This window comes from Oryctolagus cuniculus, chromosome 9 (assembly GCF_051225735.1).
Source record: "Oryctolagus cuniculus isolate XC-2025 breed Fujian yellow rabbit chromosome 9, ASM5122573v1, whole genome shotgun sequence".
NCBI classification, from domain to species: Eukaryota; Metazoa; Chordata; class Mammalia; order Lagomorpha; family Leporidae; genus Oryctolagus; species Oryctolagus cuniculus.
The window spans coordinates 1,001,443-1,018,575 of record NC_142875.1 but is presented as its reverse complement, the minus strand read 5'-3'; the positions used below and the strand labels follow the sequence as shown (position 1 = coordinate 1,018,575).

The 17,133-nt window shown below is 63.0% G+C and overlaps 1 protein-coding gene across 7 annotated transcripts in view; it reads left to right on the top strand.

Annotated features, from left to right (window-relative positions):
• Nucleotides 1-17,133, top strand: part of ATP11A (ATPase phospholipid transporting 11A) — a 132,517-nt gene that overhangs the window by 93,231 nt on the left and 22,153 nt on the right. For 6 of the 7 annotated variants that reach the window (XM_089303368.1, XM_089303371.1, XM_070048371.2 and 3 more), the window contains exons 15-21: nt 1,918-1,989; nt 3,406-3,479; nt 8,410-8,513; nt 10,992-11,173; nt 13,966-14,217; nt 15,077-15,251; nt 16,622-16,724. In XM_089303368.1, the coding sequence (XP_089159494.1) occupies nt 1,918-1,989; nt 3,406-3,479; nt 8,410-8,513; nt 10,992-11,173; nt 13,966-14,217; nt 15,077-15,251; nt 16,622-16,724 (962 nt within the window). Of the gene's footprint in view, nt 1-1,917; nt 1,990-3,405; nt 3,480-8,409; nt 8,514-10,991; nt 11,174-11,710; nt 11,859-13,965; nt 14,218-15,076; nt 15,252-16,621; nt 16,725-17,133 lie in introns of those variants that run through there. The other variant, XM_089303373.1, reaches the window with a different exon arrangement.

The following is a 17,133-nucleotide window of genomic DNA, read 5'->3' as shown; positions in this document are numbered from 1 at the left end:
GAGGCTTTGCGTGGACTCTGAGGTCTCTGTGGGGCGCCCCCTCCAGTCCACGTGCAGCTTCTCATGGCTCTGAGGTCTCTGGAGGGCGTCCCGCCCCCACTGCAGCCCACCTTCGGAGACGCTGGAAGCATGCTTTCACATTGCACACCTGTGAGGGGTCTGGAGTCGGCCGTCCTCCCCAGGCTCTCAAGGCTGTTTGTAGAGGAGGTCGCCCGCCCTCCACTGCGTTCCTGGCTCTTCCAGGGCTGCCGGCCCCGGCATCCAAGCAGCTCTGGCTCTGAGCAGGGTTCGCCCTGGCTGGCTCTGCCGTCTGAGCAGCAGGTGCATGCGGCAGCGGCAGCAGGGCGGCCTGGTTAAGGGCGCAGGCTGCACAGTGTCGGGGTCTCAGCCAGAGTGACCTCTTGGGAAACCAGTTCAGTCCTGGGTGTCAGAGTCAGGGCCACTGTCCCACTGTCCCCACTCCTCACAGACTGCCCTTCACGGAGCCCCCCTCAGCCAGTAGTCCCACGTGAGTTCCGAGGCTGCTTTCCACACGCCCACAGCGCCTGCGTGCTCTGACGCCACACCCTGCCCTGGACGAGATGTGCTCCCGTCCCTTGCCCTATTCCCCAGGCTCCAGGCAGGTGCCCTGCAGCCTTGAAGGCCCTCAGGGGCGCTCAGCAGTCAGCCTTGCCAGGGAGGGGCCTCGCTTGGAGGGAGCTGTGTACCCCAGGTGACCCGGCCCTGCCTCGCTTGGAGGGGGCTGTGCACCCCAGGTGACCCGGCCCTGCCTCACTTGGAGGGGGCTGTGCACCCCAGGTGACCTGCCCTTCACCTGTCTTTGAGGGGAGCTGTGTACCCCAGGTGACCTGGCCCTGGCCTCACTTGGAGGGGGCTGTGCCCCCCAGGTGACCTGGCCCTGCCTCGCTTGGAGGGGGCTGTGCACCCCAGGTGACCCGGCCCTGGCCTCGCTTGGAGGGGGCTGTGCCCCCCAGGTGACCCGGCCCTGCCTCACTTGGAGGGGGCTGTGCCCCCCAGGTGACCTGGCCCTGCCTCGCTTGGAGGGGGCTGTGCCCCCCAGGTGACCCGGCCCTGGCCTTGCTTGGAGGGAGCTGTGTACCCCAGGTGACCCGGCCCTGGCCTCGCTTGGAGGTGGCTGTGTACCCCAGGTGACCCGGCCCTGGCCTCGCTTGGAGGGGCTGTGCCCCCCAGGTGACCTGGCCCTGGCCTCGCTTGGAAGGGGCTGTGCACCCCAGGTGACCCCGCCTGGCCTCAGTTTGAGGGGAACTGTGCCCCCCAGGTGACCTGCCCTTCACCTGTCTTTGAGGGGAGCTGTGTGCCCCAGGTGACCCAGCATGGCCCAGTGATAGGAGGGTGGCCTGGGGGAGCTGCTGCCATCCATCCATGCTGTGGTAGCACAGGGCCTCTGCAGGGGAGGTTCACAGTCAGGGTTCAGGGCTCGCCTCTGGCGAGGACCTTCCTGCTGGTGCTGCTGTGGAGGGAAGCAGAGGACAGGACTGAGGGAGCAAAGTCACTCCGTGGAGAAGCAGGGCCGTCCTGCCCTGAGCACTCCAGAGGCTCTGCCTGCCAGCTGCGGCCCCAGGGACTGCACTGCCCGCATGTGGCTGGGGGACACTCAGAGGACAGCACGTGGCCTCCCGTGGCCTTCTCATTCTGTCACCACATCCTTGCTGAACGCCAGTAACAGAATCCCCAGTCAGTGAGTTAGACTGTTCTGGAAGTAGGTTCTGCACCTGCTGTCTAAGTCGTGGGTGTGTGGGTCCCTGTTACTCTCAGGGCCTTTTCTAAGACGAGGAACCGATCCCGGGTGACAGTTCCCAGCCTCATGTCACTGCCACTTCTCACAATGTGTGGACTATCCCCTGGAGGAGGAGCACGGAGTGGGCGCTGACCCTGGGCCTGGCTCCTCCCCCGCAGGCTTGGCTTCACGTTCCTGAGGCTAAAGGACAACTACATGGAGCTGCTCAACAGGGAGAGCGACGTTGAGAGGTGAGCATGCGGCACGCAGCTGCTGGCCGCAGAGCGGGCTCCCCATCCTCTTCCCAGACGCCCAGGCATGCCACGGAACGTTCTGGGAGTGCTGGCCCCAGGCATGCCACGGAACGTTCCGGAAGTGCTGGCTCCAGGCATGCCACGGAACGTTCTGGGAGTGCCGGCTCTTCCCAGTGACAACCCAGGCATTCCATGGAACGTTCCGGAAGTGCTAGCTCCAGGCATGCCATGGAACATTCTGGAAGTGTTGGCCCCAGGCATGCCGTGGGACGTTCTGGGAGTGCTAGCTCCAGGCATGCCACGGAACGTTCTGGGAGTGCCGGCTCTTCCCAGACTGCCCAGGCATGCCATGGAACGTTCTGGAAGTGTTGGCTCCAGGCATGCCACGGAACGTTCTGGAAGAGCTAGCTCCAGGCATGCCACGGAACGTTCTGGGAGTGCCGGCTCTTCCCAGTGACAGCCCAGGCATGCCATGGAACGTTCTGGAGGTGTGGGGAGGTTGAAGGATGAGCAGGGGAGGTAGTGGGGTGGGGCTGACAGCCATGAGCACAGCACAGTTTCTCCTGGTGATGGACGCTCGTGTTCAGTGAGAGTTTGCCACCATCTTATAGTTTGGGGTTGAGCCACCTAAATCCGGGTTTTCCTGCAAGAGTTCCGAAGACTTCTAGTTTGTTCTGATCTCCAGCCCACCTGACTCCATGAGGGGGCAGTGAGTGGCCCCACGTGGCCTTGATGCCCTGGGTGGGGGGGTGCAGCTCATGCAACACCATGAGCACGGCAGCCCAGGCCGCTGTGATGGAGCTGGCCCGGGGCCCACCTTGTCCTGCCCTTGGTGGCGTCTTCTCAGCCTCACGCTGTCCCTGAGACTGATGGACAGAGGGCATGTCTGGGGTTCAGGCTCCAGAGCCCCGGGGAGCCTGCCCCTCAGGTTAGCAGGGAGACAGGTCCAGGTAGTGGTGAGTGCAGCGTTCGGTCTCAGACCACTGATTTTGCAACTTCTTTCTAAAGAAAAACAAGCTCCCAGGTTAATGGGCGTGGGCTAAGCTCTGACTTGGGGCCGGCTCCCTGGTCTATGACCCACGCCTACCAGGCCCGGCAGCTCTGCCGGGGGGGGGGGGGGGGGCTCTGTGTGCTTCCTGGGGAGCAGCAAGGCTCCTGCTGAGGCTCTTCGGCCTGAGCGGTTTCCTGGGGGGGCCCTGGGGCTGCTGAGCTGTTTTCCACGTTCCAAGTGCCACACTTGGTGAGTGTGGTCGTGACCCCCGAGGGGTGAGGGGCTGGAACTGGACCATGCCCCATTGCCTCCCAGCGGTCCCAGGGCTGGGCAGCGTGGCAGCACCGGTGAGGTGGGCCCGTGCCCCGGGTTTAGACGCGTGGGGACCCAGGTGGGTGTGAACTGTCCCTTTGCTTTTTCAGGTTCGAATTGCTGGAAATTCTGAGTTTCGACTCAGTGAGGAGGAGAATGAGTGTGATTGTAAAATCTGCTACAGGTAGAGGACTTTTTCCTTTGGTCTTACATTGTGCGTGGGGCCATGGTGCTGGTTTTGTTCTGATGGTAAATTCCTCAGAAGCTTCAGGACTTGGGACTTGAGAACCGTGTCTTCTTCTTCCACTATAATTCTCTTTGTTTTAAAAACTTAACGCTTTGTAAATGCTCCAGGGTGAATCCCACACACCTCCTCTGGTCTCCTGGGAACTGGGTGTTGTCTCCTGCTGGGGGTTGCACTTCCTGTTCGCGTGTGCCCACTGCGTGGCGTGGCTCCCGTGGTCTCCCATCTTCCTGTGGGTCTGGAAACCCTGCTAGGTGCTGTAGCTTAAGAAGAAGCAGCCTGGGTCTGCAAAAAGTGTCAGATTCCGAATACTAAGGGAAGTGGACTTGGCTGGTCCTCTGTTGCCATGACAATGCATCTCCATGTCAGGACAGCAAACCTAGAACTGTGCTCTGGAACCCGATGCCAGGCAGGTGGGCACCGTGACGTGGAGGACCTTGCTGTGCCTTCGCTCTGGGGCCCTTCCCCGGGGCTCTAACCAGGCCCTCCGCTGCCTGGCAGGTACCACGAGGGCCTCCTCAAGCCCGGGACTGGCCTTCCTGTGGACACCTCTCTCACTGGTCACCTGCCTCCCCTTGGGCTCCCAACCCCCAGGCACGCTCACAGCCTCCTGGTCACCATGTCAGCCAGCTGCTCTGTCCAGCGCCCCTCACGGAGGCCCTTCACTGGCCTCTTAGCTGCCATCGCCAGGGTACCCGGCTCAGGGGGCTCATGTGTCCCCCATGCAGTCCTAGGCGCTTCTGCTGCCTGGCATGGACTCGCCCCAGGGAAGGCGCCTCACCCCTGCAGGTTCAGGAAGAGGTGGGCGCACCTCCGCCAGCGTGCTCCCTCCTGCCCGTGCCCCACCCTGCGGGGAGGGCTGCACCCCTGCAGGTTCAGGAAGAGGTGGGCGCACCTCCGCCAGCATGCGCCCTCCCGCCCGTGCCCCGCCCTGTGGGGAGGGCTGCACCCCTGCAGGTTCAGGAAGAGGTGGATGCACCTCCACCAGCATGCTCCCGCCCGTGCCCCGCCCTGCAGGGAGGGCTGCACCCCTGCAGGTTCAGGAAGAGGTGGGCGCACCTCCACCAGCATGCTCCCACCCGTGCCCCGCCCTGCTGGGAGGGCTGCACCCCTGCAGGTTCAGGAAGAGATGGGCGCACCTCCGCCAGCATGCTCCCTCCTGTGCCCTGCCCTGCGGGGAGGGCTGCACCCCTGCTGGGCCTCTCCCAGCTCTGCCCCCAGTGCAGCGGTGCCCACTCCCGAGAGCTCGGTGAAGGAGGCACTTTATCTGTGCTGCCCTTTGTCTCGGCAAGGACGCCTGCTCAGCCGTGACACACGGCCACCAGCGTGGGGGCCGTCTCACTTCTTGTCTGCAGTCGAAAAAGAGTTTCCACGTGGACAGGGACAGTGAGCAAAGCAAGATTTGTTGGCAGCCAAAACCTGTCACAGCAGTCCGCAGCGGGGCTCCGGAGAGGCGGCCGGCGGCCCTTCACAAACATGGAGTGCCGCGCTCTGATGGGCCCCTGGCTGAACCTCAGACGCAGCTTTCACCAGTCGGGAGGAGCAGAGTGACAGCTCGTCAGAGCAGAGATCACCGCCCATCCGGCTTCTGTAAAGCCAAGTGCAGCCAGCTGCCCACTGCCCTCCATGACCCCACTGCCCTAGAGCTGCTCCACTGCCCTGCAGCTGCCCCACTGCCCTGCAGCTGCCCCACTGCCCTCCGTGACCCCACCGCCCTCCAGCTGGCCCACTGCCCTGCAGCTGCCCCACTGCCCTCCATGACCCCACTGCCCTGCAGCTGACCCACTGCCCTAGAGCTGCCCCACCGCCCTGCAGCTGACCCACTGCCCTCCATGACCCCACCGCCCTGCAGCTGACCCACTGCCCTGCAGCTGGCCCACTGCCCTCCATGACCCCACTGCCCTCCATGACCCCACTGCCCTCCATGACCCCACTGCCCTCCAGCTGCCCCACTGCCCTCCATGACCCCACTGCCCTGCAGCTGACCCACTGCCCTCCATGACCCCACTGCCCTGCAGCTGACCCCACTGCCCTCCATGACCCCACCGCCCTGCAGCTGACCCACTGCCCTGCAGCTGACCCACTGCCCTCCATGACCCCACCGCCCTGCAGCTGACCCACTGCCCTGCAGCTGCCCCACTGCCCTGCAGCTGCCCCACTGCCCTCCATGACCCCACCGCCCTCCAGCTGACCCTGACTCCCTCCAGCTGACCTACTGCCTTCCCGCTGGCCAGACTGCCCATTAGCCCTGCGACACTTCCTGTGCCCGCTTCTTCCTGAGCAACTCGGACTCTGTGTCGGAGTTTTACGTCAGTGACTTCCTGACAGTCACACTGAGGAGTTCCTTCTGCATCAGCAGTGGCTCACTCTGCAGCACCACGGACGGTGTGCTCGTCTGTGGGTGTTCCTTTCGTGGCACCCCTTGAGTGGGTTTGGCTCGTGTGTTGGGAAAGTGCCCTCGCGAAGACACTCTGGCTGCTGGGAGCTCGCCATCCGCATCAAGCCCGTTGCTCATCCACAGGTTCCGCACAGCCGCAGGGTGTCAGCGCGGAGGCAGGTCATCCGTGGGAGGGGAGGCCGTTGTAAATGTGCTGACACATGGCGAGGGGAGGGAGATTGTGCCTGCCTGCCTGGGCGGCAGGGCAGGGTCTGGGAGCGGGCTCGGAGGCAGGGCCCCTCAGCCACTGCGGAGAAGCTGTCCTGAGCGCTTAAGCCATCGCGAGTTACCCAGAATAAAGGCCTCGAATGGAGAGTACCTGCTGACCTCTCCGCCCACGAGGGTGACGGGACGTGGAGCCTGCGGCAGCCATCACACACTGGGGCGTCAGCGGTCAGCCGGCAGGGGCCCGGCCTTCCGGGTCGCCATCGTGAGCCCTAACCCAAGTCCTGAGTAACTTCCATCACTGAAAGGAGCCGAGTCGCATCAAGGATTTGGGCGTGAGGCTTTCCGGGGCCTGGACTGCCCCCGCCGCTGGGAGACGTCTCCAGATCTCCAAGGCGCGCTGCCGTCTGAGACCGGCCCGGACAGGTCATCGCGAGAGAGCGGTGGACGTTTAACGGAGCAGGTTCTGGGCCGTGAGCGACCACGCCGTCGGCTGGTGCGCAGGGAGGCGGGGAGCTCAGCTGAGCACTGCGGAGTGGCTGAGGCCTGCAGCTGGACACGGCGCTGGCTGTGGAAGGCCTCCCAGCCCGACGGGGCCTCCTCACCGCGCAGCAAGACCTGATCTGTGATGGGTGCTTCCCTGGGCTTCAGGTGGAAGTGGAGGGGTCTCAGAAGTCAGGTCCCCGACTGGATCGGGCTTTCCTGTGTAGAGGAGACGTGGCGTCCGGCCTCTCAGGGACACCTTGCTTGCTGCGCTCGACGAGCTGAGACGCCAGCTGCGGGTACAACTCCTGGTGTGGGGAAGGAGCAGGCGCCCTGGGCTCAGCTCGCTGGTCTCGCGGCACCGCCCCACGTGGCAGCTCGTGTCGGGCCTCACGTTCCGTGACGGGGCCAGCTCGTGGGAGGCGCAGCAGCGAGAAACCAAGTCCACAGCGAGCTCTGGCTGCCCTGATTGACCCCTGACACTTCCCGAGTGGAGGCGCAGCCTGTCCCGGCCCTGGTGGGCGGCAGCCAGCTGCAGCTGTCGGGGAGCTGCACGGGGGACAGGGCTGAGCTGTCTGTGTCCCCTTGTGGCCACCGGCACAGCTCAGACCAGCTGCTCGTCCACCGTGCTAGAAGCATGGGGTCCAAAACTGAGGCCCACGTTGCCTGCCTCGCCTTGTGCAGAGCGAACCCAGGTCATTGGGCATCTGTGTCCAGGGCCCTCCCTGACCTGAACACAAGACAGGGCTTTTCCGGGGGACAGTGTATCGTCGGCAGTGCAGCCTCACGTTGCCTGGCAGCAGCTCTTGCCCCAGGCGTGTCGGAGGACGAGCGAGCGTGGAGTGGGCCCGGCCGGGCGGCCTAAGTGGCTGAGGCTCTGGTCACAAGCGCGCGTGCTCCGCGGCGCCCTCTGTGGTGGGGCAGCTTCTCCCCAGCCTTCTCGACTCAGTGTCGTCCTTTCTGGCTGTGTCTGTGTTGGCCCGGGGCCTCTGCGAGCCGTGCGTGTCCGAGTCGTGTCTGTTCCAGACGTGCCCCCTGTTGGTGCCTCTCTGGGGTTCGTGCCCCTGGAGCAAGGTCCGGTGGCTCCTGAGGCTGCGCCTGAGTCCGTGCAGCCCACTCTCCCCGGCTGATGCTGTGCCGTCTGCTCCGGCGCCCTCTGCTTCCAGTCCTGATGGGCTTCCTGAGACCCTCAGCCTCTGGGAAGGGCCTGCCCTGGCGGGAGCTGGGCCTCCCAGCATCCTGGGAGCATTGGGGAGGTCGCGCGTGCTTGGCCTGGCCCTGCATCCGCAGTGACGGCGTGTGGTGGGGTCTCCGCGTGCTCACAGGGAGGGCGTCCGTGTGCCAGGAGCGCAGTGTGCCCTGACTCGGGCTCCTCTGCATCGCCGAGTGTCTGATCTCGAGGGCCGAGAAGCTTGTGTGCTGACAGCAATGGGGAGTGCTTACGGCAGGGCCAGTGACCCGGTGGCGCACAGGGTGACCTGGGTGCTGTGTCCACCCATCTGCCTTCGCCTGCACGCCCCAGTGATGTGGCCCCGAGGAGCGGCCACGTGCCCAGGCTCTGTCCCTTCTCACCCAGTTCTCTCTGCACGGGGCGCAGGGGCAAGGGAGGCCCCAGGGTCGTCTGTGGTCTTAATTCCCCGGCTTCAGCATCTGCCGGTGCACTAGGGTCTCCATTCTAGGGCCCAGCACTGGACAGCTGGTTTTGGTTTTTTAACAGTATCATTTGGAAAACAGCTTGGTCTTCCCATAGGATGACTACAGTAGACGTATTTTCTCATTCTGCAGGAGACATTTATCTGTTCTGTAAAGGAGCAGACTCTTCCATATTTCCCAGAGTCATAGAAGGCAAAGTGGAGCAGATCCGGGCCAGAGTCGAGCGCAATGCAGTGGTGAGACGCGGGGCTGGGGCGGGGCAGGTCCCCGGGAGTGGCCAACCCTGTCCTCCTGCATCAGGGAGCACCCCTGTGGGGCGGGATGGGGACCCCAGGTGTGGCCTGTCCTGCATCAGGGAGCACCCCTGTGGGGCGGGTTGGGGGCCCTGGGTATGGCCTGTCCTCCCGCATCAGGGAGCACCCCCTGTGGGGCGGGTTGGGGGCCCTGGGTATGGCCTGTCCTCCCGCATCAGGGAGCACCCCCTATGGGGCGGGGCAGGTCCCCGGGAGTGGCCAACTCTGTCCTCCTGCATCAGGGAGCACCCCTGTGGTGCGGGATGGGGACCCCAGGTGTGGCCTGTCCTCCTACATCAGGGAGCACCCCGTGGGGCGGGGCAGGGGCCCTGGGTGTGGCCAACCCTGTCCTGCATCAGGGAGCACCTGTGGGGAGGGGGGACCCCCACATCAGGAAGGAGTCTGTGGCACCCCCCACCATGACTCAGCATGCTCCCCCTGCCTGGGGCTCAGAAAGCCCCCAGCTGGCAGCTCCGTGCTTGCCTCCGTGGCGTTGCAGTCCCTACTGCACTGCACACAGGACTCCGGAGACGGGCGCAGGCAGTGTGGACATGAAGGATTAGACGCCTGTGGTTCCTGACAACAGGGGTAGCCCTGCCCCTTGCCCACTGGTGTCTTGGGCAGGAAAGGCCCGTTTCCACGTGAGCCAGGACCTGCCCCAGCTGCATCCTCTCGGGCACGTGGACCATTGGAGCCGGTCCCCCAGGCGTGGCCAGTTATTCCCGGAGCTGCCGCTCACATTCATCCCGGCCCCGCGTGGGGACAGCTCTTGGTTATCCTGAGCAAACCACTGCCTCGCCTGACAGTGTCTCCGACTGGAGAAGGAAGCCACGTAGCTGGTGCCTTTCAGTCCTCTTAGGCAGAGTCCCTCCTGCCTTGGCAGTTGTGTCTAGTCTAAGCTTTGGCACCAGGCACCCAAAGCCCTGCTTCCAGCCGCTTGCTCAGCCGCAGTTGCTGGGGTTTCCCTCGTGCTAGGGGATGAAGGGAGGCAGGCCAGCCAGTGCCGGGGAACCCCGAGCCAGGCAGGAGCGCCGACAAGCGGGTGCACATGGCCGCAGCATCTCCACTGCTGCTGTCGTCAGTTCCAGGGAGGAAGGGGGCTCCTTTGGGCGGCACCGATGACTCTTGGCGGCAAGCAGGCAGTGCAGGAGCTGCCAGAGCCCTGAGGGAGCCCTCCAGCCACGCACAGAGCGTTTCTCTTGTCCCTGAGTCCCACTCTCCCCGTCTGGGCACGCCAAGAGGAACCTGGTGGGGATGGGTCCTTGGGGTCCACGTGCGGTCTGAGCAGTGACGAGCAGCGTGGTTGTCCCAAGTGCGCTGGGGAAGCCCAGCCGCATGCCGCTGACTCCGGCCTCGGGTGCTCAGACCCCTTTAGGGAAATGGCGTCGTGCCTGTGTAGAACCTCATCTAGAGGCCAGGGAGCACGCTGTGTAGACAGGTGTCGCACTGTGGGGTTTCTCTCAGGTTTTCACCCAGAGTTAATCTGCAGAGGACCGAAGGGCCCGTGTCCTCCTGGTATGCAGTGGTTCTTCCTGCCGTCAGGAGAGCTGGGGCGGAAGGAACAAGAGACGGCCAAAGGGGCCGGCACCCTGGCAGCAGCAGACCCTCCGTCTTGGAGAGGAGGAAGCTGCCACGCAGAGAGGAGGGGCTGTGTCGGGAGTGCCCCCGCGGCCCCAGCTGAGGGCTCAGGCTGAGCTCTGCAGACGGGTCTTGTGCATTCTCTGTGTGTGGCGACATGCAGAACAAATAGCAGATAGTTTGTTATACTTAATTCTTTTTATATATGTATATATTTATTTGAAAGACAGAGATCTTCCACCTGCTGGTTCACTCAGTAATGGCCACAGCAGTCAGAGCCTGGCTGATCCAAAGCCAGGAACTCTGGAGCTTCTTCTAGGTCTCCCACGCAGGTGTAGGGACCCAGGCCCACTAGCAGGGAGCTGGATCAGAAGTGGCCCAGCCGAGACTCGAACCAGTGCCTGTATGGGATGCTGGCATTGCAGGTGGAGGCTTAACCTGCTCCACCACAGTGCTGGCCCCTCTCCTTAATTCTTACTTTACTTTCCTGTGCACCCAATAATTCTGCCAAGTAGCCTTGCAGTTTTCCTTTTTAAGTACTGAATTAGATCAACCTACTTCACACCCTCCCCACGTGAAATATGCTTGCTGTAAAAATACTACTTGATATTTGCCATAAAACTGTGAATTACCCTGAAAAGGTTTGGGTTTAAAGGCCTCCCTTGGGTGGGATGGCCCTGGTTGGTGTGATCTGTGTCCAGGCCTTGCGAGCCACGGCGGTTTCCACACCGTGCAGACTTGGTGTGAACCGCTGCCTCCCCGGGGTCTCAGTCTGCTGGGCGGGCCGAGAACGCCGCTGGCAGTGGCAGTTCAGCGGTGCCCCTGGATTCGTGCTGCCCGCAGGAGGGGCTCCGGACCTTGTGTGTTGCCTATAAAAAGCTCAACCCGGAGGAGTATGAAGGCGTCGGCAAGCTGCTGCAGGCCGCCAAGGTGGCGCTTCAGGACCGGGAGAAGAAGTTAGCAGAAGCCTACGAGCAGATCGAGAGGGACCTGGTTCTGCTCGGCGCCACGGCTGTGGAGGACAGGTGAGGCTCCCGGGACGGTGCGACCGCGTCCGCAGGTCCCCAGCCCGTCCAGTGCTGATGGCCGCCTTCCTCAGGGCCAGGCCCGCTTGCACGCGCAGGGTGGTGTCACAGGGGCCATGCCCGGTGCTGCTTTGCTGTCCCCAAGTGGGAGGCTGAAGTCACCTCCCCAGGAAGCAGAGATCGTCTGCATTTTCATTGCATGTTGGGAGTAGTCAGGATACCAGGTCTCATTTTATGGGCAGAATTAATAGCTGGTTCTCCTAAGTTTTTTGACAGCTCTTCCCAAATAGTGGTGTTACGTTTTAGGTCATAGCACACCCAAGGGATTTGTCACTCCTATATAGCATATTATGACTCAAAATACCTGGGGCGTACGTATAGAATAGCGAAGTAGACGGTCACAGAGGGTCGTCGCCAAGGTGGCGGAATTGCCTGCGGCTCCCAGACCTCGGGAAGAGCCCGCGTCGCTCACGGTTCTCCGCGGAACTGCACATTGCTTCCGGCTCAGCCCTGCAGGCAGTGCCTGTCCATTGGCAGGGCGTGGACCACGCTGGACCCTGAAGGAGCAGAGGAGCGGGGAAGCGCTCTGGTCTGTGAGAGTGAGACAGGCCCCAGGGCTCGGCTAGCGGTCGTCTCCCGGGAGTGAAGGCAGCCGTGACGTTTGCCAGCTGTCACAACCCGTTTTTATGACAAACTCAGTCCTTGCCTTCCTGAACCTCCATCTCAGCAGAACATTGGGCAGCCCAGGGAGATTGCATTTGTTCATTAAAAAAAAAAAAAAAAAAAAAAGATTGATTGATTTGAAAGGCAGAGTTGTCGGGGGAGGGGAGCAAGAGAGAGAGAGCTTCCATCTGCTGACTCACTCCCCAGATGGCCGCAACAGGGAGGGCTGGGCCAGGCCAAACGCAGGAGCCTGGGGCTCATCCAGGTCTCCCGCGTGGGTCCCAGACCCAGGCATTTCTGCTGCTTTCCCAGAGCATTGGCAGGGAACTGGACCTGAAGTGGAGAGGCAGGTACTCGAACCAAAACCCATGTGGGACTAACGCCAGAGGCAGCTTAACCTGCTGTGCCATGGCTCCTGACCCTCTTCATTCGGTTTTTTAAAAGATTGATTTGTTTATGTGAGAGGCAGCGTTACAGATAGAGAAAGGGAGAAGCAGAAAGGCCCTCCATCCACTGCTTCACTCTGCAGACAGCCGAACAGCTGGAGCTGGGCCAAGCCGAAGCCAGGAGCCAAGGGAGCCAGCAGCTGCTTCCAGGTCTCCCACGCAGGTGCAGGGGCCCACGCACTTGGGCCATCCTCTGCCGGTTTCCCAGGTCATTAACAGAGAGCTGGATCGGAAGAGGAGCAGCCAGGACAGGAATCGGCAGTGCCACAGGAGGAGGCTGAGCCCACTGCACCATAGTGCCGGCCCCTCTTCATTGGATTTTAGTCCCACTCCCTCACTGTGTCCGTCAGAACACGAACAGGAGTGGCCTGAACACAGGGCAGGCCGCAGGAGCCCAGGCTGGCGCTGGCTCTGCGAAACACCTTGGCGCCTGCTCCCATGGAGACGGTGCTGCCCGGGCAGCAGCGGGCACTGAGCACAGAGGGGGAGCTCCAGGCTGGAGGCAGCAGGCTGCGCTGGCTGCACTTGGCACGTGGAGGAAAGAGAGCTGTCCCTGGGAGGCGTGGGGACGAGGGCTTTGCCTCCATGAGCTGGGTGACGAGTCATTTTAAAGTCGGCAGCCAGCACGCTTGAAACCTGTCTGGGCCCAGTTTCCTGTCTAAACACCTGGGGAGTCAGGAAAACCATGACTGCGGGCTCAGGAGGTTCCTGCCAGAACGTGACTGGGTCCAGTCTGACCCCAAGTCCAGTCCTGCTCGGAACCTCGTGGAGACGTCGCACAGGCGGCTTTGCAGGCCTGGAAAACGCAGCAGGCCACAGAGACGGCGACCCAGACCCTCCACAGCCAGCCACGCAGCCTGACGGCGTGGGGAGGCGCTGTCCTCAGACACGTCCCTCACCTCTGCCCGCTGTGGTTTCCCCGCCTGGGAGATGGGTGGTAACAAAGTCCGGAGCCACACAAGGCTGCCGTGTAGCTGGGGGTTGCACGTGAAATGCGTCCCCGGCGCCTGATGCATGGTGAGCTCCAGGCCCATCAGTGGGGCGTGGGTTCAGGGGCTCCATGGAGCTCACAGGTCCCCAGACACCAGTTTGCTAAATGCAGAATTAGGACCCAGAGCAAAGCCAGCACATGCCAGGGGTCACCTCGCTCCCAGATGCCAGCTCTCCCTGCCCAGGAGCTGTCAGCTGCATAAGGCCTCCCCCAGGACCAGGTCCCAGCCCCACAGGAAACGGCCAGAGAGGAGTCGGCACAGCCACCTCACCTAACTCTCGGTGCTGCCACGCGTTTCCTGATGACACGTGGTGCTCCGGGAGGACCTGACCAGCAACAGCGTGCTTTTCCGCTTGTTTTCCTGTTTTCTCTTTGAGGGGCTAACGTCTTTCCTGGTCGTCCCGTATCAGAGGGGCTGGGCTCAAGGCCTGACGGCAGCTTCCTGCAAGTGCACACCCTGGGAGGTAGCAGGAGGCGGCTCAAGTGGCTGGGTCCCTGCCACCGCCCGGGGGGCCTGGGCCACGTTCCTGGCTTTGACCTTGGCCCTGTGGGCGTCTGTGGCGTGAGCCGGGATGGGCGCTCTGCCTAGGTGTCTCCGACTCGCGGCCTTTTTCCTGCTGGCTTCGCACATGCCGGGCCCTGCTTGCTCAGCACCGATGTGGCCTGTGTGCCTTTGGCCTGTGCCTTTCCAGGCTCCAGGAGAAAGCGGCCGACACCATCGAGGCCCTGCAGAAGGCGGGGATCAAAGTGTGGGTGCTCACGGGAGACAAGATGGAGACGGCCGCGGCCACCTGCTACGCCTGCAGGCTGTTCCGCAGGAGCACGCAGCTGCTGGAGCTGACCACCAAGAGGCTGGAGGAGCAGAGCCTGCACGACGTGCTGTTCGAGCTGAGCAAGACGGTCCTGCGCCACAGCGGCAGCCTCACCAGGGACCCCTTCTCCGGGTAGGCGCGCTGCGTGTCCTGGAGCCCGGCTGCGCCCCACAGCGCGTCCTCAGCAGCCGTGCGCGCTCGGTCTCAGGCTGCTGTCCCGAGCGTTCAAAGACGGGATTGATGGATCGATCGGCTGATGAGATGTTTCGAGCCTCTAAGACTTGGGGCTGTGTGGGGGGAGCCGGGAGGCTTTGATACTGCAGGGCTGTGTCTGAAGGCAGAGCCGTGCGTGGCCTGGACCCCGTGTCTCTCCAGGAACGCTCGCAGCTTACTGGGATGTTTCGGCTGCCTGCCAGCCTTGGGGGTGCCGGGCATGTTATCTGAGATGGAAGGTTTAATCGTTCCAGAGTTGCACTGATGTAGGCAAAGCAGAAGCAGCTCTGTGGGCGTATGCAAATTCTGACTTACTCGTAACAGCACAGAGATGGCGCCCCTCCCCTGGTGTGCAGAATTCCCTGCGCTGGTCAGAGAGGCTCCTTGAGCTGGGACCCTCTGCCGAGGGGAGAGGATGGCCCCGCTCTCGCCAGCTCGGGAGCTCCAGATCTCGGCTGTACAGCAAGGCCGGCGTTGGCAGTGCGTTCCGGCACTGGAGGACAAAGCCGCCCTCCTCCCACGGGCGGACAGATCCTCAGCGTGTTGTCGAGAAGGGAAGTGTGCATCTGCTTTGCCTAAACCAAGGAGGAGGTGTGTGGGGAACCACAGCACAGCGCCAAAACAGAGCCCGCGTTCCCTCCACACTGAAGACGGTGTGGACAAGCGGGGTGTCTCGGTTCTGTGGGTCTTAGCACGAGCACTGTGCGGCCCGCTGGAACCTGCAGGCGCAGTGACTGAGCCCCACCCCCCCACCCCCCCCCCGCCGTGTCCTCCACAGCCTTTCCACGGACGGGCAGGACTACGGGCTGATCATCGACGGCGCGGCGCTCTCCCTGGTGCTGAAACCTCGGGAGGAGGGCAGCTCCGGCAACTACCGGGAGCTCTTCCTGGAGATCTGCCGCAACTGCAGCGCCGTGCTGTGCTGCCGCATGGCGCCCCTGCAGAAGGCGCAGGTGGGTCCGGCCCCGCCCTCGGCCCAACGAGGGCTTGGAGACGCAGCTCGCCCCGTGGCCGCCTGCGTGGTCGGCAGGCGGCCCCCAGGCCAGGACTAGGGGCCAGTGTGGGTGGCTGACTGGCCTCCAAAGGTGAAGCTCAAGATGGCAGGGGATGGGTGAGGGGCAGCTCTGGCCACCGTCGCCACGGCCGGCGTTCAGCCTCTGCCCAGCGTCTGGCCGGGCTTCCCCCCTCATTCCGCAGGCAGGCGTACTGGCCCTGATGGACGCACACGGTTATACATAGGCCCCAGAGCCCCTCTCCCCGTCCCCCCACACGCCCCACACCATGTCCCTCAGCCCCGTCCTCTTCACACGTGTCCCTCTCCCCGTGCCCCCACACGCCCACACGTGTCCCTCAGCCCCGTTCCCTCCACATGCCCCACACGTGTCCCTCTCCCCGTCCCCTCCACACGTCACACTGTGTGCTTGTGGAAAGCACATGGGAGGGTTTTCAGTAGTTGAGCAGCGTCGTATACAAGTACACGTAAACACGGATCTCTTTCTGGTGTCTGTGACCCTAGAGAAATCCCTCCCTGTTCAGCTGGCAGCCCTTTTACCTTCACTGTGCATGAGTGAAAACGAGCGTGCCAAGTGCCCCAGTAGTTGTGAAATCCGCCCCGTGCAAGTTCGAGAGCCAGGCGCAAGGAGGTGACCAGCAGCGGTACAGGTGTGCTGATTTGTCACCGTCACCGAGGGCACAACACCGGCACCTCCCAGAGTGCGAGACGAGCTGACACTCGAGAGCCCGCGAGTGTCCCGTTTGGAGGGAAGATCGTTCCATCCCCACTGCTTGTGTGGTTTTCAGCCGTGTGTGCCCCGGTCCTTATTTGCAGCTCCGGGCTCACCGTGGAGAAGTGTGTTCGAGCCGTGTGCACTCCCGTCTCTGCCGGGCACAGAGCTAGCCCACGCTCCCCCGGCTTTGCCCCCTCAGCTGCACGGGCTCAGGCTGGTAGCTGGGATGGCCCCTAAGTGAATGCACGCGTGGGGGCCGCACTGCTGCTGGCAGACTCCCCTGTGCACATGACAGGCTGGCAGGGCGGGTGCCGCTGGTGTCAGCTAAGTAAAGTGCGTTCCCCAAGGGCACGTGGAGGCTTGAAAACACTGGCTACCGCGCCACTGCCGTTTCAGCCTGTGCCGTTGAACCGCCGTCTGTGACGTGCGCTTCGCTGTGCTCTGCTTTCCTGTGGGGAAGGAGAGTGGGTGTGGAGGGGAGCCTAGGCGACACCGCCTTCGTGTCTCTGGGCTGACTCGCACCTTTGTTCTGCCGCACGAGTGGAACCCGAGCAGAAGTGAACGAGAAGATGAGTGTGCATTCTCTTCTTTTCCAGATTGTTAAGTTAATCAAATTTTCAAAAGAACACCCCATCACCTTAGCCATTGGCGATGGCGCAAATGATGTCAGCATGATCCTGGAGGCCCATGTGGGCATAGGTGAGCCCTGCCATGTGGCCATCATGGGCATGGGTGAGGGCGTGGCCTGCCACGTGGGCGTGGGTGAGGACCCACACCTATGTCGTGTAGGTGAGAACCCTCCACGTGGGCATGGGTCCTCCACATGGTGTGGGCATGGGTGTGGACCTGCCACGTGCATGTGGGTGAGGACATGCCGTGTGGGTGTGGGCCTGCCACATGGGCGTGGGTGAGGACCCATACCTACATTGTGTAGGTGAGAACCCTCCACGTGGGCATGGGTCCTCCACGTGGTGTGGGTATGGGTGTGGAGCTGCCACGTGCAGGTGGGTGAGGACCTGCCGTGTGGGTGTGGGCCTGCCACATGGGCGTGGGTGAGGACCCACACCTACGTCGTGTAGGTGAGAACCCTCCACGTGGGCATGGGTCC